This window comes from Neopelma chrysocephalum, unplaced genomic scaffold (assembly GCF_003984885.1).
Source record: "Neopelma chrysocephalum unplaced genomic scaffold, ASM398488v2 Primary Assembly neopelma1_25, whole genome shotgun sequence".
Lineage (NCBI taxonomy): Eukaryota > Metazoa > Chordata > Aves > Passeriformes > Pipridae > Neopelma > Neopelma chrysocephalum.
This window is the reverse complement of record NW_020897694.1, coordinates 24,417,979-24,444,288: the sequence shown is the minus strand read 5'-3', so window position 1 is coordinate 24,444,288 and position 26,310 is coordinate 24,417,979. Positions and strand designations below refer to the sequence as shown.

General features: G+C 38.1%; 1 protein-coding gene across 1 annotated transcript; it reads right to left on the bottom strand.

The window, feature by feature from the left end:
• Positions 1-1,138: 1,138 nt before the first annotated feature.
• GPR180 (G protein-coupled receptor 180) lies at positions 1,139-26,254 on the bottom strand. The gene is made up of 9 exons (XM_027674627.1): positions 26,052-26,254; positions 23,364-23,522; positions 20,143-20,337; positions 16,502-16,682; positions 16,248-16,297; positions 12,553-12,710; positions 6,097-6,288; positions 5,666-5,743; positions 1,139-3,994 (listed from the first exon to the last, which is right to left on the bottom strand). Exons 1-9 carry the CDS (start codon positions 26,200-26,202, stop codon positions 3,836-3,838), a joined length of 1,323 nt encoding a protein of 440 aa, XP_027530428.1. The 5' UTR covers positions 26,203-26,254; the 3' UTR covers positions 1,139-3,835.
• Between the last annotated feature and the right edge of the window lie 56 nt (positions 26,255-26,310).

The window sequence follows — 26,310 nt, the reverse complement described above, 5'->3', positions numbered from 1 at the left end:
ATAGTCACACAAAAAGTTAAAAGGTACAGCGTAACATCCGCCTTGGCCAGCCCAATAAACATTTATTCTATCAATTAGAGGCTGAACATTGCACAGAATAAACCAGAGCCAAATCAAATAAAACATTCTTCCAGTTCTGTAGAGGATTGAGATGCAAACAAAAACATTTTGATACTTCCATGGCTTTCCATTGGCATAGGAACCAGAAAGAAATATTCATTGAAAGAAATATTCTGGCTATAAATGTTTGTTGTGTGTGGGAGGTCTTAGTATTGTAATATGTATTAGAAACCTGATATTTTTCCAATCAAGCCTTTCCACTTCCATTTACATATATTTAATTGTAAATATTCATTTTCCTACCTGAAGCACTTTAAATAAATATACAATAAACACCGTCTATGCGGAACAGGAGCAAGTAGCTTAGGTGACTTGCGATGAGCCCTAGAACTACACGAGCCTCCACATCACCGGGCGGGAGCAATGCAGGATGATCTCTCCTGACAGCTTGTGGGGGGTCTTGTAGACCAAGTTGGTGATCTCACCCTCATGTCTCCTGAACTGGGATCCTCCCTCCCAACCAATAAATCATAACTGACACAAAGTGACATCTGTGCCAGCAGAAAAAGTGATGGCTGGCCAGGAGATGCCCTCTTGCACATAGAAGCGGACTTCTTCAGAGCATAACCAACTTCAGTTTGCAGTCATGTCAATACACATTCATCTTTTCTGAGCACCAAAATGTGTGGGCAATAGAATTAGCAGATGCTGTATGCCCAACTGTATTTCAAACAGAACTGCACAATGCACAGAAACTCTCAAGATGTCATCCTTTGACCTCAACTCGACAGCGCTGCTCGTCATGGCCAGCAACAGAATTGCTGCCTTCAGAGGGACCCTGCTCCAGCCTCTTGTAGTGGTAAGGCAGCAGGGAGCCTGGAGCTGGTGTAGCTCTCCCTGAGAATTCCCCAGGTGTGCAGCAGCTTTCAGTGGGCCCAAACCTGCACCGGGTACACAGTGGGGCTACAGCCTAACCGGAGGAGTGCTTCTGTCCACTGCTGTCACCTAATGCAGAGCTGATGCAGGTGTACCAAAAAGCCCCAGTTTGTGACAGAAAACGAATTTTTTTTTTTTTTTGGTGACAGAAAGCACATTTTAGAAGAAAAGCTTTCAAGTCAGGATGCATGGATTGAAGAAAACTGAAAGATGGCTGGAAGCTGTTTTTTCAAGATGAGGTTATGAAACCAAATTGATAGAATGGGTAACAGAGTGGATAAACACAAAAAACCCATGGTCTTATCAGCTGGTCTCACAGGAGATGCAAGTTAGAAAGAAGAGAGAGGCTTTCACATACCTGAACCACTCTTCTGGCATGATCCAGAGGCAGTAAGCTACAACCTAGAGTACAGGTAAGTATGAAGCTTTGTCAACTAGTCATACTTGAAGACTCCCCCCACTGAATTAACTGATGTCTTGAATATCACTGCAGTCATGATGACGTACTGCTACAGTGCACAATAGTTATTTAACAACATAAGGTTGGTGAGTGTTGGTTTTTAAAGACTGTTAATAGACCTGGGCAGAAATGCATGTCCTTTGTACCACTTACCATGTGAAAGTGATACTTAATTCCTAGTTACAGTAATAGCAAAATTAAATTTTATTTTCAAATAACTGAATTCAATGCCAAACTAAGAAACCAATGTTACCTGTTGACTTACGGGGCAATCTGGGCAAGACTTAAGAGACAACACCTCATGTTTCTTACTTACACTAATTAATTATGAATTGTTGTAGGGTATATTTATAAGGAGAAATTAAGGTAAATGGTTTCATAATACTGAGTAACTGAAGTCAGAGGAACTACAGGAAGTAAGAAAGTACTTCTGGAGAATAAAACAAATGGAGTGCCTCTTCTGAAAGTCACACAGAGGTTTTTCTGCATAGATTAAAACTTTGATCATGATGGATCATAAACTGTAAAGTAGTACTTCTGTCTATCAGAAAATTCTATTTTACGTGTGAATTTCAAGTCTTATACATGAAGACAGACAGAACTCTTCTACTTGCATTACTGGAGACTTATCAAAAACAGGATGCTTTTTTCTTGAGAAGATGAAAAGTACAGAGATAAGCAGGGAAATAAAGACTGAAGTTTTAACCAATAATATTTTTGTGTGGTTATCAGAGGAATGTAATAATTAATCTTTTAATCATTCTGAAGATTGTGTGAAATCATAATATCTCATCTTTTCCAGCCTCAACCTGCCATTCTTGATCTGAATTACAAACAATAAGAAAGGAGATGATTTAATGAGCAACTTTGTCATGTTGCCATTTTGCCTTAGTCAAAGGCAAATGTCTAGTTTTCCCTCTAAACTAAAATGGAACAGACTTATGTTTCAACTATGCTCACAACTAAGGCAAACATGAATGGAAAAGTTAGGGCTATTTTAAAGCTAGAACCTGTGTTTTCACAGAGACAATTAAATACACACCGTTAAGAAAAAGCAAATACTCATTTACTAGAAAATAAAATCCATTTTGTGAAGAAACACATGTGTATGAAGTCTAAAATTTGACAAATATTAACTAAATAGAAAAAAAGAATTCACTCACTCACAATAGCAATAGGTATGTTCTTATTATGAAGGAAAAAATGTCAGCATGATTTAAACATACTCAATAAATAGGCACTTCAATAAAGTATATATTTACACTGGCTTTCTGAATGCTAGGGCATCACAAAGTAGTATGGCTTTATTACAACGGATGGAAGATGGCAACTACTTAGAACCCAGTGCCAACATGGATTATAACAAATCCAGTGAGTATTTTGTTTTTCAATTATTCATAGAAAATTTAATCCTGATTAAGTATCCTTGGGCAGGAATTCATGGGTAGTTGATGACTGAAACCAACATTTATTTGAAATGCTTCTGTTAATTTAATCTGTGTATATGGCTTAATTATGATTGAATCCTCAATGTAACAGAAATGAATTATATCAGGATTAAAATTCTAGTACCACATCACCCATTCCATTTTCTTTGCCTTTTTTTTTCTTTAAAAGATGCAAGCCTGCTGTTTTAATTACCTTTATGTTGCTATGTCTTCTAAGCCTCAAAAACTGTTTAAACCTGCATTACTGGATGAAATTTTTAGTTACATTGATTTAAAAAAAAAAGAGGCAGATATAAACCCTATTTATATTCCCATTAGAATTTTAACCAGTATGAACATTAGTTGCAAAAAAGGCTTTTCTTTTACACCAATAATAAAGGAAAGTTTCTTGCAGTCAGTTGTGAACATTTTACATGTGTTTTCTAGAGGATTCTCCCTCTTTTGTTTCCCCATCTTTTATACTGATACATAAAATGTATTTTCTCTAAAGCATGAAAATAAAAAAATCCTTGTACTCATCGTTATGCATCACACCAATTTCACAACCGGCCTATTTCAAACTTGTTTGAGCACGTAGATGTTTTAAGAACTGCATTTTGTAAGACCTTCAAACCTAGTATTGATACAAAGTATGGGCATTTTTGGTGTCTGTGAATGGAAAAGATTCATTGTACTCTTCCATGATACAGCTCAGCACCAGATGTTACACATAAACAATATTTATAAAACTATTAAAATTACAGATTTTTACACTCTCCAACACTTTTAATAGATTAATCTAGCAACCTTGTCAGACCAAAGGCCTGTGAAGTGCTCTGATATTATCACTCAGTTTTCCAGTGAAACCAATGTATCACACACGTGACAAAAATACCTGTATATTTAAGTCATTATTGCACATTTATAACATAATGTATTCTTCCTGAACACCTCAGAAGTGATGTCGATTTTTATTTCCGGAGGATACTGTTAGTGGCAATGTCACTGACGACAGTGAAGATACCTCCCAATATAGACTATGAGATAGAAAAAGTCTGTAGAGGATAACCATGGAGATGCACTGACAGAGGATAACACCTATGGTAATAATCTAGAGACAAAAAAAGAGAGAAAAAGAAAAGGTGAAAAAAAAACCTCTCACCAAACAACGCACAATAAATTTCTATCAGCATACTGTGTGAGTGTTTAACTTTAAACCTTTTAATACTGCTGCAGTTACAAAAGATTTGAACATGCACCTCAAGTCCAGGATTCAGACTCTCACACCTGGGTGTTTTTAAATCAGCAGATAGCCCTGGGCAAGTCACATAACCCTTCTGGCAGTCTCTGTTCTGGGGAATTTCAGACTTGCAATTCACCACCCATGCAGTTTCACAAGCAGAGGTGATGTTTAGATATTCTATTCTTACAACAAACAGAGCGGGGAAAAAAAAACCCAAGAAAGCCTGAAAACACTTTGTACTAGCACAATCATGGAGCTTTGAGGATAGTGATTTATCAATCTCACTTAGCCAGACCTCTTTTCAGTTCAAGTCTCTTCATCAGTAAAAGCAGTGCACGGCAGTATTTATTAAATGCATTAATGTTTCTGAGGGAAAAAAAAGTCCTCAGTTTATGTAGAGAGAGTCTTTTAAAATACATGTTTTTATTACGTAATTAGGGTATTTATTGATTGTGCATTTCTATATTGTACTGATGTGCATTTAAAGAAGCAAACACAGCTAAATTATCATAGTGTAGGAACTGCAGCTGCACATGATTGGTAAACTTGCTCAAATGCAAGAGCAGAGCAATTGTACTCTCCCTTCAGTAAGTTCAAAATAGTGCAAAAACATTCATTTCCTGATCCTACCTCTAGAGATCGTTCTCCTGTCCTCAGGAGGTTTTCATCAAGCAACAACAAAAAGTCTCTTCATTAGTAACTCTAGAGGAGTAATTTTTTTCTGCATATTCTTTTTTTTTTTTGTAAATTAAATGTAGTATTTAATTTACTACATATTTTTAGTGGAACCTTTTTCTTTCCCTTACATATCCTTTACACAAATAAAAGCTCAATTTCTGAATATATTTGCATACAAATGCACAGATGGCTATAGGCATAAAGAAAAGAAGTAAACCCTACCCTGGAATGAGGTAGTCAATCACCTGAGAATAGCAGTGCACTTCATCTGAACATGGCAAGCTCCACACATTTAGTTCCCTAGTTCTCAATATGTTTAAGCAACTGAGAAACCCAGTGAGTCTACCTTTGTTTTTAACTGTTTAGAGCTTACAAACCAAACAACATATTTACATAGACTTCTTGATCTAAAGAATGCAGTTCAGCTACAGGTTCCCTGACCTATTTAGCCACATAAAGCTTTGACAGGAGGAAGAGTAAAAAGCAAAAACCAAAAAAAAAAAAATCCTCTGATTTATCTTTCTACTACCTTTGTAAAAAGAATCCTCAAGGTGTTTTTAATTAAAAGTAAACAAGCAAACAATAAAACAAAACACCCCCTCCGCATTTTCCTTTGACTTAACAATCTCCCCTTTTCCCTCCCTTAACCTAGAAATGATTACCCTTAGATGATTCGAACCCTGTATGCCTTTGTAAAATATGACTCATATTAGCATCAATGAGAGCTGTGTGACTAAGACTTTTCAAGTTGCTTTGGGGTCATAAGATTAACAGCCTAAGAGCATGAGTTTGCTAACAAACACTAAACATGAAGAACAACTAGTATTCAAATTCCATCTCTTTTATCTTGCCTGTACATACCTTTTCTCTTTGATATTCTCTGAATATTACAGCAATGGTTGCAAGACATGGGTGGCACAAAAACCAGAGAATGCAGGCCTGAAAAAGAAGATGAGTATAAGTTGTAAAATGACTACATGCCAGTTTAGAAGAAAGAGATGACAGTTACAGGAACTACATTTACATTTCTATTTTATGAACCCATTGTTTAATTTTCAATCAACAGAATGAAAACCACACAATGAAAGGTGGGATTTCTGTTTCAAAAAGCTCTATACTCCTTGTCAAGTTAAAATGACTACTCAGAGTATGATGAGAGGGTGCAATGTAATCAAATCAGACACTTGAACATTAACTGTCTTACGGAGGAAAAGAGTTTAGTGCTTCAGTCAACTGCATGCCACAATTACATTTATAGAAGAAGGGATCAGTTTCCCTGATGTAACCCGTACTTTGGCAAAGGTGATGTAGAACTCCCTTTTCAGCATGCTTCTCTCCACTGTGATAATCTGGTAAAGACCAGCAGCCAGTGACAAAGCCAGACAAACTCTGAGGCCAATAAGCAGTCCGCTTGCTAAACCATGGTGCGAGTGGTAGCTGTGGTGATTTGTATCTTCAAACTGCTCCCAAATTAACAAAAAGCTCTGGAAAAGAATGACAGCAAAGTACACTTGGAGTAAACAAGGTTACACTAAATTTTAAATAACCTTCCCATCACAGATTAAGTTATCTGGTCATGCTCCACTGTGCTTGTTAGAGACTGCCATGCTACACACCAAAAAACTCCCCAGTCTGAACTGCTTTTTGGCATAACCTATTACTCCAGCTGTAACTGGCGGGAACAGTCTCACTTCTTGAATTCTGTAACTTTTAGAAAGTTTGACAAGTCAAAGTTTCCTGTAATTTGGATAGAAGCAATGTGGCACCTTAGAAGAAGATCTGGAATAATCACCTCGTTAAACACACGGCCTACTCTGCAGGAAGACCACTGAAATGATTTCACAGAGCTACAGGGAGGTGTCTCCTTCCACTTGTGATCCACAACCTGTAAAGCTTGTTTCAAAGGCAGGCGACTACGCCTTTTCTTTCAAAATCCTAACAGGATTCACTTTTCTTTTCAAAGATGGGGAAGTAAGAGGGTGGTGCTGCTGCCCCTTTTATACAATAGCCTAAAGGCTCAAGCATTCACCCAGGTTGAACTTGGATCTCCCACAATTCCCTTCTTTGCCTGAAGGATATCCAATTCACATCTCCCACCTCCTTGGAGAGTGCCGCAACTGCCAGGCTATAGGCTGTTCTTGGGTGGGCCACTCTCCACCCCTTCTATTGAAGCTGTGCCATTGTGGAAAAAAGAATTCAACATCAGCTAGGTCAGAAACTGTGAGCGAGCCTGGCTCTGCAAGCAACTGGCTCAGAAACCTGCCAGGGTCTAGGAAAGGGAGTGTCACAGGTTCCAAATGCTGTTCTACCATCTGGACAACATTCTAGCCAAAAGATAACTACACAAAAGATAGTAATCCTCCTTAACTCCCAGTGTTGTATCCATTTACTGCAGAATCCAATTTTCTGAGAAAGAATATTGACATTCTCCAAGGAAAAACAGACTAACAAGTGCCTAGTTTCTGAATCTTAGTTGGGAAGAAGGCAGGCGCCTACTTGCATAAAAAAAGGTGTCTTGCTGAAGAACACCTTTTTAAGACTTTAGGAATGCTAACATTATAAATTAGAATACACGTAAAGTTTAGATTCTCACAGCATTATGTAGCAGCTGAATGGTATTTTAAAACTTGAATATACACTGGAATCCAGTCCACCTACTGCACACATCTAACTTGCACTGAGGCTTCAGGTGCCTAATAAAGCAGGCTTTCTGAAGAAAGGTAGGCAAATTTGATTTATGAGTGAAGTAGCTCTCAAGGCCTTCAGAAGCAGACATTGTATGGCTCAATTTAGAAATATAAATTAGTCAGATTCCTTTCTCAACACATTCAAAGGTTTTCTCACTACATTAACTACATAAAGACAAAAAGGTTACTGATATTAAATTTTTAAAAAGTGTGTAATCCACCTGTGCCTTTCAAAAGTGGATGTCCTTGAGCCTCATCAGTCAAGTATTAGAATAATTATCGCTTAGAATATCCTCAGAGGTACTCTCATGCTTCCCCCCTCCCTTACCTAGGTCACAACACAGCAAACACAGCTGCTGTTGTTTCAGTCACTTCTCAACTACCTGGATGGAAAATGGAAGAAGGATGGAAGAGGGACAGATGTAAAGTGTGCACATCTTCAATACAGCTGATTATTAGTAAACAATCTGACCAATAGGCTTCAAATCTTCCCACCATAATGCTCGAAATAGAGTAACTTCAAGCAAACATCTTCAAATGATCAAATTACTTGACTGAGAACTCTGTCAAGGACTAAGACTGAAATAAGATTACATTGCTCCCCAATCCAGGAGATACAGCACAGTGTCTGGTAACATTGTGTCTATAGCATTAGTTTTGGCATGAAATTGATGAATTCCTATCACAGAAGTTATTTCAGTCCAGTTAGAACATGTTCAGACAACAAACAAGAGTTCTACCAGTTATAGAATCACTGCAGTCTTGTAGGCATTTTGCCTTTTGATATTTACACTTGAGAACTGCCAAGTATTTAACTTCCCTGGACTGTACATATTCTGCTCAAAAAAATAAAAAAACCCTCAACCTATGTATAGAATCTTCCTGGCTCAAGCAAGCATCTGGGGGGAAACCATATAGGCTGATGGAGATGGAACTGTGATACTGCTCTAAGAAGAAACTTTACGCTATGCCTGGGATCTACCTAACCTTAAAAACCAGAGCTCACAAAGGTCTAAATTTTCCTTAATATACACCAATAGTAACAGCGATGAAGGAAGCCACTTTCATGAGAAGATGACAAAGAGCTGGAGTAAAGAAATTATGAGAACAAAGTGCAAATCCTCATAGGAAAATAGTGTCTGACAGCAGGGTATGCTCCGGACTAGTCCTTTAAAGAGTGTAAACAACACAACATCAGTTGATCAAAGGCTGTGTATGGTGACAGCAATGTAAGATCACAGAAGTCCAGCTTCCTTCAGCTTCATTAGATTATTCCAAAATAGACAGAAGGCAGAGGCATTAGAGGTAGAGATGGAACTGTCAGTGCAACACAGTGTAAACTTGGACAACGTGAATCTGTCATTGCTCTTACTATGAGCCAGGACTATTTTCACTTGCCAGGATCCTATAAAAGAGAAATCTGTGCTATGGAGTGTTTCTAGGTAAAAATGGATTAGGCAGTCTGTTCTCAATGAAGGAAGGGCTTTCATACACTAGCGTGATCCTGAAGTAAAAATCCCTTTAGTTGAGAAAATTAAAAAAAAAATAATTGAAATTTAGTTGAGAAATTAAGGTCAATAAGCCCTGGAGTCCCTCACCTTGATCACAGCAAGGCAACTATCAACTCACTTAGCTGCAATATCAGGAACAAGCTGAAAAACACCCAGACACCAACCTGCTGAAGTAGGTATCAGAGACATATTTTTTGCTGGCAGTGAGCAGAACTGTGTTTGAGCTCTGAGAAGAAATCAGAGGGCACAATTCTAATTGTTATCCAGAAGAACAACTGTGCTTAGGCTGTAGACAAAAGAACTAGATGAGACAGGTAGCTAAAGAGCTGACTCACACCAGCTACATCTGACATTAAAGTCACAACTGCTTCCTCGTAAGGTAAAAGAGAATGACCATCTCCATGTTTATATAATACACTATTCAGAATGCCTGACTTCACCTGCACATACTCCTGACCTATCTTGGTTCACAGTGGACACCAACCACTGTCCAGTACTGACCTTCCTCTTCAAATACTGGAAGAGTGATGGCCATGGACATCATCCTGATTTTCCAGATATACAAGCTGAACCTCCACATCCATATGACGAAGAACCAGACACTCTTCCTTTTTGTCATGAGGAAACAATTATGGTAGAACTCCTCCTTCCTTTTGCTATGCCAACATTGACTTTATGACAAGCCAAGATAACATATCAATCTCCAGCAAAGGCAGGTTCTCATGGGACAGATCATCTCTCAGAGGCAAGGGGGAAGCAAAAGGGAGATTAAAACTAGCAGCAAAGCAAAGTGGATTAACTAGCTGTTTTTAACCATACTTAGTACTCAGGTATCTGATGCCATGCAATGCCAGTACAATAAAAAAAAATTTAGAGCTAAGGCCAGAGGTAGAGCTCATTCTGAGCACACCTTTAGGGTGCACCTAAGAACCTCTGTGAAGCGTGACATCTAATGCAGTACGGTTCTATGTCATTCTGGTCAGGTTCAGAGCAATCAGCTATCTTTCTAGAATCATTGCCTCCTCTCTGATCAGCCCTGAAAGCTGAAACTATTCAGGTCTATGTGACACAAAGGGCCTGCCGTCAGTGAAGCTCTGAACAAGGTTTGTGTCCCAGCAGCAGAGTGAAATTTCTAATGAATGCACAGCAGCCTGGGAATCTTGTGTTCTGTGGCTGAAATAAAGAACAAGTTAAGGCAAAGGGAGATGCTGAATGGCAGACTTGTCCGTCCTTCGAGATGCTACTTCCTTGCAGCCGCAAAGAGCACAACAGATTTGCTACTAGGAGGCTGTGTCCACCCTACACTGACGGTAGCCTGTAAACATAGCCTGGGAAATTACTAGTGCTTCTGAAAGAATAAAAATTAAAAATCCATAGCATCTGTAGAAAGACGAGAAAAAATCCTGAAATTTGGCTGAGTAATTCGAACTAGTAGCAGGCAAATAGGATCAGACAGTTTGCCAGTCAAAACTGCAGTTAGGCTGAAGAATAACATGCTGTCCAGGCTGTCCACTTGCTTGACTTCCCTGAAGATGAGATGAGGACAGGTACAGTAGAACATCAATAAAACTAACATGGCGCAATCTCTATCTGCTGCATTAAGGTAATGCATGTGGTTTCCAGCAGCGTTCACAACAAGTCCTCAGAACATCTCTGATTATACACATAAGCCTCTCCAAACTCTGGTATAGGAGGAAGATGGCTCTCCCATAAGAATCTCTGGGAAAGATCAGAACAGGAAAGAGGTTATTCTAGGTTTTTAGTCATTAAGTGCCCATTGATTGATTACAGCAGGCCAAACTCCCATGTCAATCTAGACAGACCAGTGAACAACTGACTGATGGAGACTGAAGTCTTAAGATCACCACCCTTGATAGAGGTGATAGTCTAAATCCTGCTCCCCTGAGCTCAACAGCTTCTCTTTGTATTAAGGAGAACAAATCTGGCAGAAAGTGTATTTTATATGTACTGAACCATGAGATGGAAAATATCCTATCCAGAAGGGACAGGGATACTCTTGGTGTCAGGGAACTTTTGCTGAAGACAGTGGACACTGAGATGGGGGACCAAAACCACCCAGGCAGTGACATATTCTGATATCCATACTGTGTTCCTACAAAACTCCTGCCAAACCTGACATTCCCAATGTTACCAGGAGGAGGTGTGATAGAGCTATGCCTTATGGTGAAAAGTAAGATAGCCAACTTTGTGCTAATGCTCCAGTGCTGCTCCAAGAGTAAACACAAATGTGTAATGGGCCAGTCTTGGGGGAAACAGCATATATGTATGATATCTGGCCCAATTTTTACCGTAAGTAACAAACAAAAAAAGATTAAGCTGATTATACTGTGTCCTTTCTATGTCTAGTAAAAGGAAACAACAACAACAAACTTTCCAGTCTCAAGTGGCAGAGTACTAACACACCCATATGCAAGCACAACTGCAGAGGCATTAATAAAATTAAATACTTTAGAAGTCTCCTTTACTACCAGTATGTAAAATTTCTGGTGCTAGATGGGTGTCAAAGTAAGGTGGAATGAACCTATCTTTAAATTTCAACAGTCCCATTGACCTTAATAGCCTTTGGTTTATATTCTTAATTAGCATGAAATGTCAGCTCCCAGCTACTCTTAATGTTTTAGCAGTCCACTGACTTAGTTTGGAAGCCACACTAATTACAGATACTACCCAAATGGCACAAAATCTTCAGTATAATCTCTTCCTCATTACTGTCTCCAGTTTCTCCTTGCTCTTCTCTTTCTCAATGGCTTTCAGATTCTCTTGTCTTTATGATGTGATTTAAAAAAATTTGTTTACAAAAAGCACCACCAGGGTTGAAATCTCCATTATAATTTACTTTTAAGTTACTGGTTTACTTGACTTTCTAATTTATACTAATGGAAAATATTTGAATGAAATTATGTGTCAGACCATTTGTATACTTGCAAGACCAATCCTGCTCATGAACCTTTCAAGATTTCCCTTATATTGATTGAAAGGACCATTAGACATTCTATTTCAGTGGTTCCAAAAGGAAAGCACTGAGGATTTTCATTTTTTGGTGACAGAAAGGCTTTCTTACATCAGCTTTCCTTGTCTTTCTGCTCATGCTGCTGGCTGTCGCCCCCCATAATGCAGTTCAGAACACCTCAGTTGTACTGATTACAACATTACACATCAGATCAGTAAAATGACTGTGCTGAAATATCTTTTTTCTTTTTTCCTAGTCTAGATCATTCCACTGATCTGGTTCACAGTATAATGCTACAAACAATTGGCACAAACAGCAGTTTGGAAACCTGTGGGAACTTCTTAAGTGGTTTTACTGCTGAACAAAAACATACTGTGGAGCTACACCTTAAATTGTTAAAGTAAAGAGAAGGTGGTGTTACCTATTAGACATACTGGGTGCACATTATGCTGTGGGCTTTTTTCCAGTCTTGATACTCCCTCCTTCATAGAATTAAAATATTGAAATTTTGGTTCACAGTTCTGTCATACTTAATAGCAGCTGTATATTTCAGTATAAGAATGAATACAAAATACAAACCTGTGTAACAACAACTACTACAGCAATGCCAGTAGACGTTGGATTGGAATCCCACTGAAGAGGTCTGCCATGAGATTTCTTCATTCTGCCTATTGTCCAACCCATACATAGACTCAATAATAAATACAGCATTTGTATCTGTGAGACTATGTCACACACTATTGAAAACAAAAGAAAAATGAATAGAGTCACAATAAAAATAAAGTTCTTTTTCCTAGAGCAAAGAGGAACTTTCTATATACACACAAACGAAGGATGGATGCTTACGCCTCTGTATCGCCTTTAGTCATAATTTTGATGATAGTTTGACTAGCTGAGGCTGCTTTGCCACAAAATGTGGATTTTTGTGGAGTTTCCAGTTACCTAACAGATCACTATCAGCTTTCCTCCAGTTATGCTGCGGTTCTGCAAGAACATGGGCACAGTGCCATAACCTTCCAAATCCCACTCCTGTGTCAAAGTAGTCTGGGCTCAGGAGTCCATCTACATAAACAGACTTATAAATGCTAAAGAACTAAAATCATATGTATGTTAATCATACTGCAAATATGAAACATGATGAAATGAACTCCTTTCCTCGCTCTGAAGAACTTCTGTTCAAAAATCAGATAGTTTCATTGTACTTTAATTGCACTTTGTCTTAAGGATGCAGTAACTTGCAAAAGAAAACACAAATATTTAGGGCAAATTCCACTCTGAAACACTTAAAGGGGAAAATATAATGAACAGCCCTAACACAAACTTCATTTAGAGCAACAACTTGCCTGTATTTCATTTTATAAAATGCAAAGCACCTTTGCTTCATTTTGCTATGTCCATTTTTACCTCTGTTTGGGAACAATTAACACATACTCCATAAAGTTACATTCTTAATCAGTGTCTCAAACTTGTGTTTGAAGCTGTATGAAACTGTATCTGAATAAAGAAAACTTCAAGCTAGAACGTATTAAAGCCTTCAGTTGTTAGCTTCACTGTAGAACTACTGACAGTAGAAAAACCTAAAGATTTCTTTATGGGTGATTATTAGCTTTAGTTTTTGATTGAAACTTACCAAACCACTTAAAAGCTCGTGTTGGGATCTGACTCATTTTAGTGGCACAGAATAGACATACAAAAATTATTGATTCTTACACTATGTAAATTGTAAATTTGGTTCAGAAACTAGAGATTGGGCTCTACACACAACAATGCTTTCTGTTTTGTTTAATTAATATTTTAGGTCAATTGAATTTGTTCCTTATTTGTAATTTTCACTTAGACTAGCAGGTACAAGAGTAGTATTTCTGTCACAAAAAAAACATAGTTGTATTTTTATACATCTGGACTGTATTAAAAAAGATAAATGTACTTCTACATTTACTAAAAATACTGGCACAGAAAATGCTGCCACTGTACAGAGATTAATATGGATACAAGGGATACAGTGAAAATCAGCTGCAATATTTCCCTGACATTCAGCAATACTAGCAAGATATGGATATAAAACAGACTTCAACATGTTATTCCTGGATATGTTTGGTATTCTCACAGTTTATATGCTTAAATGCTTCTTAATGTATTCAGTCACCTTTGCTGTTTAAGATGGATCAAGAGCTTTTAGTAAATACAAACTTGATCATTCTTTAATAAAATGAACGAGCACTGATTTGGGCAAAATCATCATGGAATTATTTTCTGATGCTATCTGTGGAGACACAGTGCTCACTAGAAAAAGAATTGTTACGTGGACCCAAGGTATGCCAAACCAGTGTCACAAATCCAAACTAGAGAAATGACCGAACAAATCTGGATGCACCAGGAAGTGTTTTATTTTCTGTCACTCCTTAAGATAACCTGCCCTATAAGTCATAGCCTGACATCATCTTTCAATTGCATCTTGGATATATATATTGCTCTGCTTCAGTGTGGCAACAATTCAAGTGGATTCACAGACAAAATTGTGTAAGACAGAAATTCAGTATCGGCTTTAATCTTTGACACCTCATACACTTTGCTAGAAAGTAACAAGAATGAGAAAAATTTAAAAAATTACAATAATCCTATGATATCCAGTGTCAGTGTAAAGTCACATGTTACTGAGCTGATACCATAACTGTCCAATTTCATCACAATCAATCTTTTTTGGCTATTCAACAGGCATAATAATAGTCTTTGACTTTTCACATTTCATTGTTACCAAAAGAAGACCACTATTTGCAATGCTTCTGAATGCCAGCATTATTTCTGTCATTTATGTGATATGCTTAGGCAATAAATTAGACTGAGGATCATACACGGTAAAGACTAAATCATATTAGGAAAAGAATAGTATCTGAACAGGCTTTTAAAAAGCCATTCTGGCTCCACTGCAGTTAATAGAAATTTTAACTTTTATTTTTAACTCTGATTTCTGTTGTGATACAGGAAACATGGTAGCACCTTCAAACTATACTACTTCCCATCAGCTATTCTTCTGAATTGTAACTGCCACTGAAGCTTTCCCCCTTTCTATTACTTCTGCCGTTTTATTCTTTTGGAAACCACAAACCTTAAAGACAGTAGGAAAGGAAAACTTTCTTAACTGAATTTTAGAAATTCAGTTATTGATTCAAAAATATTGTTTTGTTCATTATAATCTTTGTTTTATCCAAATAAAAGTGGGCTCTTGACTACAACACATACATAGAAAATCCAACATGCAGCTATTCTCTCTAAAGTTCTGGCTGGATAGTTAACACTGGGGAGGAATTACCCCTACCTCCATATTCTCCATTTAATTTCATTTCATGAGATGAGAGGCAAAGTTTATTAATATAGTTGCTGGAGAGGCTGCAAGGAGCTGCTAACTCAAATGGTTAAAACAAGAAAGAGGCAGTTACTGTGGTACCAAGTGCCATCAAGAGGCTGTTAATTCCAACTGCAGGCTTCTGAATGAACTCTACAAAGGGAAATATTTTTCTATATAGGCTGTTACTCGCCAACAGTATCTCATGATCAAAGTACTACTTTCTTTGGGTGCTTCAAGTCAATCAAAAGGCAGTGCATTTGCTTAGAAAGAACCCCCAATGCTTCAAGTGTGAGCTACAGGAAAAAACGCCGAATTACCCAACAACGATGTTTAATACTGAAGAATCCAACAGGAATAAGTTAGTGCATTTTGGAAAGGGATATTATAGGAATTTAGTTCCAGTGGGAACTCAGAATATCTATACAGTGAAGAAAAATGCTTTTTTAGCACCAAATCTTTACACAAGTGTTTTTTGCATCATGCTAATAATGTAATTCATGCTGTAAAACACTTTTTTATTATAATAATTGTTAATTTTTTAGTGAAATGACACACTCAATAAAATTTGACTAAGTTTCCTAAACAGTTTGCCTCTCTAAATCATGCAAACTCCGTAAAAACTTTTCATGTACCGAAACATTTACTCATGATAGGCATATTTCAGTGTTTGTATGAAGGAATCTTGAGATAAGAAAATCCTTTGAAAAATCCTAAACATCCTAATTGTACAACTTCAAATACAGTTATTGTAAACACCTGAAAACCAAAGTTTTTTCTTTTGGAAGAGCAAAGCAATTTTTAGTATTTTATATTAGAAATCCAGTGATATGGTCCAAGATCATAATACAGTCCAATAACAGCATTTGCTAATGTATTATGCGGATTCATGTGTAGGAATATGCAAGAAACAGTAGACAAGCATACTCACATTCTGCCAGACTTCCCATAAAAGGAGCTCCTATCCCATCTTTAGAATAACTGATAAAAGAATAAAAAGGTTGTATTTTTAAGTGGATGTGTCTTAAATGCATGTTCTCTCTTAAAAGTACATTTAGGCAATGATGCAGTTCAAAGGTCAGTCCTATGTTTTGTCACAATCATCACAGGCAAGACCACATACTGATCTTTACAACACACTGTTCTTCAAGTCTAAAGACTGAAAACAAAAATGAGCAAAGATACCTTGAAAAATGCAGGTAGTTGGCCAAAGCCGAACCAGCCTGCAACAGTAATGCAACTGTCAACACCTTTAACACAGCATGCATAGGTCCATGCTTCTTAATTGTCTGCCATAGGGATTGTGCATATATGCAAGCAGTTACGAAGTATGCTAGGACAAGCAGGAAAAAGAATTCATGTAATCCTGTGAAAAAGAAGAAATACAGCTTAGTTTTTCTAAAGAAACATTTATACCAGCAGAAAACAACTAAACCAAAATAGATGGCTTTTTTATATATATAATCATTGGATAATACTTAGCAACTATCATCCAAAAGCGGCAGTACAGATAAAATGTCTAAATCCTAGTCAATTTTATCCAAGACAGTTGGCGTCTTTTTTTCAGAGAGCTGATTATTGTTTGATCTGACAAAGTATTTTTTATTCAACAATACCTTTTCTGACTGTAGGAAAGGTTTGCAGCAATTACAGAAATAGGATAAAGTGGAATACAGTTTCTTGACACACAGAAGATAATTGTAGCCCATTTAAACAGTCAGAAACACACTTATTACAGGACTCAATTTTAGCTCTTTTGTTTGTTTCCATCTGTAAAGGCACAATCTGAGATAAAGGAAACCCAGAACAGACTTCTATTTAATCTTTTTAACCACTGGGTGTCACTCTTCCTCTGCATAAAGTAGTTCAAGAAGCACAGCTGACTAAGCCCCAAAAGTTTTAGATAAAGAAAAATAGCACAAATACTAGAAAACAATAATTAGTCCTTAGTGGGAATTTTTTTGCGCTAATCTAAAAAAAGTTCCCAAAATTTTTTAGATTATTTACAAAATCGAAGTCCTCTGATTTTCAGTCTAGCAGTAGCCCAGTAAAATGCTTCCCCTTAAGACCTGGATCCTGGAAATCTTTTTTATTGTCCGTAAGCTTTGCAACCCATCATGAGCTCCCAAAGGATCAAAGCCAGTGAGCTACAAGCAAAAACAGGTAAATAAACATTCCTCACAGAAAACTTCTGTTTTCCTTCTCCAACCTTCCTTGAAACCTAGTGGTGCCCACAGAATCAGATTCTAAAAAATGTTCTTTCTCCGGCAGCAAAATAAGTCTGCTAAAATCTTCCAACCAGTTTCACCCAGAGATTGGGAAGAGCAATACACATATAATGTGTACACATCTGTATATGTGTATACACATTTCAGTATAATGTATATACATACATATGTATGTATACATTTAATGTAATGTATACGTATTTCAATATCTAAGTTGAAACACACTAGAACCAGATGAGTTCTAAATAGTTGCTTGCATTATAATTTCTATGGCTAAAATTACACATTCTGGACACACACACAGTGAAATGGGAGAAAAGAACACAACTTCATAAAGACTCTTAAAAAATTCAGGGCCACTCTGCTTCTCTTGTAAACCAATAAAAAAGCATGATTTATGAGTGACAAAAATATGTGGTTTAGATCAAATCACTTTTTCTTTCTTTCACTCTTTATCTTTCTGCTTCAGAAGACACCTACCGAAGTTCACAAGGATTCAGAAGGAAAAGTTGTTTCTCACCATGATGAGTGAGTACACATGGAAAACTCTTTAGGAAAATCAACTAGCTTTTAATAAACACTAAACATTTATGATAGAAAGCTTCTTCCAACCACAGGCAGAGTGTGGATTATTGTCTTGAGACCAAAAGGAGTTAGGAGAAAACTGCATTGAAAACCAACTATAAAAAAATACAGAAGCGTAATTTTCAATTTGTCTTCTCTAAGTTTCCTGACTTTCAATGAACCTAGAATTGACAGAGAAAATAAAACATATATACCTTAATTTAAAATTCCCTAACTTCAAAGATCTTCAAAATGCTCTCTACCTGTTCAGCTGCCTTTAGAAATCCTAGATTACACCAATACCACATCTTATGTAACAAAAATCCTACTGTATAAAATGATAAAAGATTACTTGCCAGGGATCAGAAGTCAGGCCTCCTCATTTCTCAAGGCAAACATCTTAACCACAAGGTGACAATCTCAAGTTCTTTCCTATGCATTCCTTACAGTCCATTTAACTTTCAGATCTCCTTTGTCAGGCCACAGATTAAAGTAACTAAAGTGAAGGATGACCTAACTAAAACCATATGTAACTATGTAGTTTTCAGTTGCCTGCATGAAAGAAGCAAGAAATGAAGCTAGATCTTCTCTCTTATACCCTCATGTTCTAAGTTTCTATGGAAAAATGACAAAGATTATTTCCCAAAGATGCATACAAAAATGAAAAATGAGAGAGATGAAATTCTCCTCAGTTCTTTGAAAGCAGACATGCATGTAACTTGAGGATTCATGGCAATGATGCAGGTTTTAATTCCAAATAAACAGGTATTCTTCTGCAAATGTGGAAGACATGGCATATGCAGCTCACCTTGCTTCCTACTTGTTAGATCTAAACACATGCATCCAGCAAATTTACACACCTCAGAGTGTAAGCTGTTTAGAGTTCTGTTTCCAAGTACTCAGTCTTTCTACAAAATTAGTACAGAGCTCAGATGCTTCTCTAGAAGGTCTGTACACCACTTTAAAGGGCCACATGATGTCTTATTGCTGCTTTGCCCCTTGATTTAGCAAAAAAACGCTATTACTGCTTTTTGAGAATAATTAAATTAACTTAGAATTCACTTCTGAATACCAAATTCATCAAATAAAAACTGCCAACTAGGCTTATAGAATAAGAAATTAAAGAGAGGTTAAGTCAAATTATAAGCCTTGAAAAACAGATGATTAATGTGCTACTTTCTTACAGATTCTGCTAAATGTTTCGGTGAATATTTTCTTCCTTTCAAAAAGGGAGCTCCCTTTTGTTTCCTCTATATCCTCTTGAGACCACAAATGACAGCAGGGCATTTGATTCTGAGCATAGCAGTTAGGCTCATTCTGGGTATGTAGGTTCTATCTGTATAAGAAGGCAGACTAAGCCTATAAGGCCCTTCTCTCACAACAGACCCAGGTCAGTGACACGTTGATGAGACCTCCCAGAGCAGTGATGTTACACACTGCAACAAAGCATTAGGGTGGATTATCCAAAGCATACAATTTTAACTTTATCTGCTGTCTCAAGTCACTTCAAGTGATTTTTCTTTGGACATGTAAAGATATAAAATTGCATTTCTTAAATAAAACAAAATCAGGACTGACAAATCTAATCTGCAGCCTGTGACTAAGACAGGAAAATCTAAACATTGAACTGGAATTGTACTGGCAAAATGTTTTATCGTATATGTACTCGTGTTGCACAGAATCAAGTTTCACACAGCTATTACATTAATTCATTAAAATCAGGGATTAAATTCACATTGAAGTGGAAGATTAGAATTTCAAGATGGTAAAAAAACCGACCAGCAAAGATGTTAACACTGATTTTCCTTGTGCGTACATACTTCCATTTAGGTGAGTTTTGGAAAGTCAGTCTCGAGAAAGGAAAGGATTTTTCTGTACTGACAGAAAATGAAGTTTACTCTCCACAAGAATGCAGAATATGAAATATAAGAGACTCTGCTATCCACTCCCCATACTCTTCCAAGCATAGTAAGTACTGATTTGAGTGATCAGATCCTTAACTTACAAATCTAATTTTAAGAAAAAAAATCTTACCCGATTCCCCTGCGCTAAAGTGATCTAATGGATTCCCTTCTGCATCTGGGTTTAGTAAGATCATTTCAAACTGAATATCCTCGGATTCAGAATAATTCTCCTCGCAGGTAAACTTGTCTACATAAAACACATACCATGTTTCCGGATAAGGAATCTGGGACACTGTCAGATTTTGCTCTGTGTGGTTCACAGTCACTTTGGAAGAAAACAAAGAAACAAAAGTACATACTTGATTAGTTTGCTTTTATAAGACTCATCTTTGAACGAAGATAAAACTTAAATCCACAACATCATGTACAAGTTAAAAACTACATACAATAGAAAACAATTTTGAAAGCTAGCCGTAACAGCAGAGACCAGACCTCCAATTTCATCTTTTGTTTCAAACAGGTGCAGGCAAGGGTTGGTGAGGATACATACCGCATTGCACCTCTCAGCTTTTAGCTTTGCTGGGAGGGTTCTCTTCTGCCAGAAGTCAGTAAATGCAAACTGTGTCTCCTATGCTTAGCACACTTCCACCCTCCAGAACAGTACTGACAGGATTAGCTATTCTGTACCGCCCAACAGATACTTCTGCAGCATGAAATGTACCTTTGTGAAATTTACTCTACTCTGTTTTCAAAGAGATTTAGAGCACCGGACAGGAACACCTGCATGTGAGCTCTGTAAACAACAGCATGCATGTTTTAAAGGTGCAAGGTAGCATATTTCACAGCACCTTCCCCAAACTGTAATATACTAAATTTCAATTGACAGTTAAGGGATGAAACCATTGCTAAATAAAACTGTGTATTTCAATCAGATTACATTTAAAAACAACTATGTAAGAGACTGATGTTTCATCTGCTCACTGGTCTTGCCACTATTTTTCCTAAAAGCAACAGTTAAGGAAGTACAATCTTTCCAAAACAAACTCCTGACGCAGATGAAACCTGTGGCTCTTTATGTTTGGGTGAAACTGCAAGAATTGTAAGTACTGTTACACTGATTACTGAACTGGAGTGCTAATCAGCACAGCCATAAATGAAAGTCATCTCTGTAGGAGAAATAACAATATCATGACTGGACTGTAGATTAATTCACCTTAATAGTTTAGGACAACAATGGCTAGGGATGAAGAAAGAGAAAAATTTCATCAAAAACCCTACAAACCAAGTTTTTTTATGAAAGGTTTTTCTAAATGAAAAAGCCACAAACATACATATAAAACAATCCTCTAACAAATTCATTTTCCCTAAATATTTTGTAGGTAAAATTTAGAACTAATTTCTAATTTGAAGCCTACCTGTGAAAAACATTTATGTAACTGAAATAAACCTGTTTCAACTACAAGAAGTTATTTTGTGCTCTCTGAAGGTATGAACTGATCAACAGTAGAATCCAGGAAGAATCATTGTATTTGTTTCTTTGCAGCACTTATCATGAAGTACAAACTTGGACAACACACAAACCAGGATTTCATGTGGTACTTAATCCAAATGAAAGGTAAACAGTGGCTGACAGGAGTGGCTTTACTTTCCATTTCAGCTCTCAGCTGAGTTCTGACACCGTGTTACTTGCCTCCAGACTAAGGATCACACAGAGCGTGTTTAATCAGTTTTCCATCAAATCTGTAAGCTAACTCAGAGGAAATGAAGTAAGATAAAACAAATATGTAATCCATTTTGCCCAACTTCAGCAAACAGATCCAACTCACCCTGTGGTCATACAACTCCAAAATACAGCAGAAAACAGCGAGTACAGTCAGGAATGATGGACCAACTGCTAGTTATTTTGGCAGCATTTCTGTGCAGCTCTTGTCAAGTGTAAGGAAACTACACCCTTAGAAGTGACATCTGTATAAGATTTCATTATGACAATGTTATAGGAGATCAATCTGTTACTCTAGGGATTCTGGCTGCACAGAGGAAACGTATTTAAAAGAGAAGCTGTAGTCACTTAAGACATATTTGAACGAAGCTTCTCATATTAATTTAATTTCTTAGAGGAATATTTATGCTTTAATTAAGTTTGGTACTATTATGATTAACAAATAGTGCAAAAATTATTATTTCAGTCTGTCTTCCAGTTACATAACTCAATGCTTCAGTGTTTTACTGTTTTTTCACATTTAGGTGGGTACTCGTTAAGCTTTATCCTGATTAGCTCATCTTTGATACTGTATTAAAAATTTTCTAACATGTTTTGTACATCAAAGCGTGACAGGTTAGTGCTATCATGAAAATGTAATTTTATTTTTGTTTTCTCAGCTTTGAAAATGCCATTGCCATGGAACTGGAGAACAGAAGCCTCCTGACAAATGAGAAATGTTCCTTTGTAAATGAGAGACAAAAAGACAATCTACATATTGTATACTGGTATAAATCTCAGCTGAAATATTAAAAACATTTGAATGTGAGATTCAGTGATGAATATTAAATTACAAAATTAAGGGGTGAAAGAACATTGAGTTATAATAGAGTCAAGTTATAAAGGAAGGCAACATAATGCAGATTAATTTTTGCAGAAAAGAAAAACTTATTATGAGGTAGTTTAAGAGAAGGTTTGCAGGTACAAAATTACCCTTTTACTTTGTACTTGGGATACATACTCCCACCTTACAAGCATTCACTTCAGAAGTTTAGGGGTAACTGGAGCAGATTCCAGCAGTTTGCCTCCAGTTTTTTTTCAGTCCACTGCAATAAAAGTTACAATTCAAACAGTATATTTGACTGTGCAGATTCTCAAGTTCTTCACTTTCATAGGAAAATGGTCTTCTCTGTAAATTCTTTCATATACTCACGACAATCTTTTTTAAGAGAAAATCTGAGATTAAAAAACCAAAAAGACACACTTTTACTCCAAGCATAGTTAAAGAAAAATCTCTGTACTGCATGACTAAATGAAAACTTCAGCCGAACGCGTACCCTTTCTGAGTTGCAAACAAGTGAGAGCGTGAGGCTAGAACTGGTCATAAAGTTTGGCTGTTTGCATTAAATTCATTATTTGTTGAGGATTTAATTTTCCAGCAGTATACTAAATCACAGCTTGAAAACAAAGTCTTCTGAAGTGATGCAAACAAAGCAATTTTATTTCCTTGTAGTATTTTTTAATTGCAGAAGGCCAAAGTCCGGTTGATGCAAAAATTCACTGAAATGAATATTCTAAACACATAGATAACTCAATAGGGTTCTAAATATACCAGTAACTTAATTTATAGGGGGAAGAAAGTAGCAACTTACTTGTCAGCTGAGCTTTAGAGAACTTCCCTGTACAGCTGTGATCTTGGATATTGTTCTGCAGCTTCTGCCATTCCTGTGCTTGAAAGAGGTGGAGTCTAGCTGCTTTTGTCACAGCTACTGCCACATTCTTGATTCTGACACACAGAACAGCATGATCACCTTGATATTGAAAAAATAAAATCAACAACTCTGCCTTGATGTCAGTTACAAGCAAACGGTGTGGCACAGATTTTTTATAAGTAGCCACACTACAGCTTCACATAATTTCTTAAATTTTTACCACTACTTCCTAATGAAAGTATTTATGGACTTTCAGGAACAATTTCTATACATCTCATTAACAAAACACCGCATGCACGATTCCCTGTGATGGTACTTAAACAAACCTTCAACATAACCCAAATGTCGTTAACCTTCTCTACTACAAAAGCCTTGCTTTGCCTCCCCTTTCCCCTCTTTTTTTTTTTTCAACAGACTTCCAGATAACTTTTTCTTCTTTCCTTCCTCCCACCCCACATTTTATTTTCTCAAGTTAAAGACAGTGCCTTAGTAGCCTCAATAACTGGTTCAAAGTCTAGTATTTTATGACCTTTGTGGCATGATTACAAGCATCGTGGGGTAGCTCTTAAGAGAGCTTAAGAGAAATACCAGAAGAACTTATGTAAATGGACTTTATGTTATGGACGGATTAGAGCTAAAATACTTAATTGCAGAGATGACAGATGTCAAATTGATACAAAGAAAATCAAACTTCAAAAGCGTTCTCTCATGTGTCAATCTACGTACAGAATCACAGAATGGCAGAATGGTGTGGGCTGGAAGGGACTTAAAAGATGATGTAGTTTCCATTTCCCCTGCCACGAACAGGGACACTTTCCACTAGACGAGGTTGCTCAAAGCCTCATCCAACCTGGCCTTAAACATTTCAGGGATGGGGCATCCATAACTTCTCTGGACAACCTGTTCCAGTGCTTCACCACCCTCACAGTAAAGATTTTTTCCCTAATGTCTAATCTAAACCTACTCTCTTTCAGTTTGAAACCACTACTCCTTCTCCTGTCACTATAAGCTGGCTGCACCTTGACACACAGAAATATTTTAGTCATTTTAGAACTAGCTAATTTGACACAATTTATCTTGTCTGAGTAATTCTACAATCCTCAAATTTATTTTGATAAATTCTTTCATATATTGCCATAGACTTCTTTAACATAAGAGTATCCTAAATTAAAAGGCAGAATTTAATGTAGAAGAAAAATCAATTGGTACTGCAAGAGCACAAACTCCGTTCAAGCTTAAGCAAGCTTTGAATGTTTATCTGTAAGAGTAATCTTCTTTCTCCCTAACCTTGGCATCAGCCAGATCTGAGCCAACAGACTAGTACTAGCTTCAAATAAGGATGGTTTGCTGTTCACAGCTAGCTGCAAGACAGTGGTCCTGCAATAAAACCTCAGATAAGGTGATCTCCTGGTATCTGTAAAATGTTGTATGAACTACAGTTTGCCTAAGATTTTGAACTATTTTAAAACAAGCTTCATTAAGACCCAAAGTAGTTGTTGGTATTCATGTAAAAAGAGGAGTATTTCTAAGCAAATATGCAACAACAATTTACAGAATTATATCTGAACACTTACACAACTCATCTTTAATCTTAACAGTCTTTCCTCAGATTTAAGCAGTGCACTTTTTTTCCCTTTAGATCTATTTAGAGCACTTCTACAATTATCTTCTGGGACAGTGATAATTAACTGCTTTCAAGTCACTCCACAAGCTGTCTCCACCCCATCTATCATCTCTCATTCAGTGCTGGAAGGTCACACTCCAACTCCGTTTGGCTTATGTCATGTTTTCCTTCGTCCCATTTGATTTTCAAGCACTCTGCAAAACTCTTGCTGCCGTGAGGCTCAATGGGAAAGAAAACAGCCTAAGCTACTGAAATGCTGAGCATCCAGGAAAAGCATGCTGACCGTACATGGCACTCGTCATGCTTTCGTACACTTCCTTCTGCAGAGTAAAACTTCTGTAGCAAGGAGAGTAGTTTCCAGCCTTCTGGAGTGGCCATTCCAACAGGATCCCAGCCTGCTGCTAGGCCTCTTAGCTAAGAGTCAGGAATTATTACTAACAAGGAGTCAGTAACATAAGAAAGAAAAGCCACTGGGAATAACCAGGTGAGACTTTACATCCTGACGCGTGGTGACACCAGGAGCACCGAGCGATGGGGTACAGCCACCTGCAGCGTTGGCATCGCTGCCGCTCGGCGGGGTCCCGGGAAGAAAGGAGGGATGCGTGTCACAGCTAAAACGCCTCTGCTCTCCCGGACACTGGGACGGGAGTGCCCACCCCAGGCTGCGGGACACGAGGGGACGCGCGACGCTTCTCCATCCGTCACAAAGAGCGCGGGGCTGCTCCCAACTCTCTCTGCAAGCGCTTCGGGACAGCCCCGTCACGCTCCGGACAGGTTCCGCTGCTGGCCGAGCTGCCCAGAACAGCGGATCGGACCTGCTGAGCATCCCGGCGGAGAGAGTGCAGGAAGGAGGGAGGGAAAGAGGGGGAGCTGCGGGGCTGACCCCGTTCCCCGCCCAACGGCTCCTCCCGGGAGCCGCCGCTCTCCCCGCTCCTCACACCCCCCGCAGCCGCGTTCCCGGACGGCGCAGCCGCTCTCCCGCTCCCCGACCTCGGGGCACCCACCGTGGAACTGGAAGCGCGCCACGGGCCGCCACGGCTCGAGGCGGGCGGCGGCGCTGGCGAAGCCGCCGCGGAGCGTCTTGCCCGCGGCGAGGCCCCAACAGCAGCAGCCGGCGGCGGCGGCGCAGAGCAGCCACAGCAGCCGCCGCCGCATCCCCGGGATCGGGATAAGGATCGGGACCCGCCGAACACAGCGATCCTCCTGCCCCTCCCCCTCCACCGGGTCACGTGACACCTCCCGGGCTGGCGCGAGCGGGAGGGG

Excerpts from the sequence above, each read along its gene's own strand:
- GPR180 (XM_027674627.1), bottom strand. The coding sequence starts at position 26,202 with ATGCGGCGGCGGCTGCTGTGGCTGCTCTGCGCCGCCGCCGCCGGCTGC. Across the intron at positions 23,523-26,051 it reads GGCGCGCTTCCAGTTCCACG|GTGATCATGCTGTTCTGTGT; the intron begins GTGGGTGCCCCG and ends TTCAATATCAAG. Across the intron at positions 3,995-5,665 it reads GAGAATATCAAAGAGAAAAG|ATTATTACCATAGGTGTTAT; the intron begins GTATGTACAGGC and ends TTTTGTCTCTAG.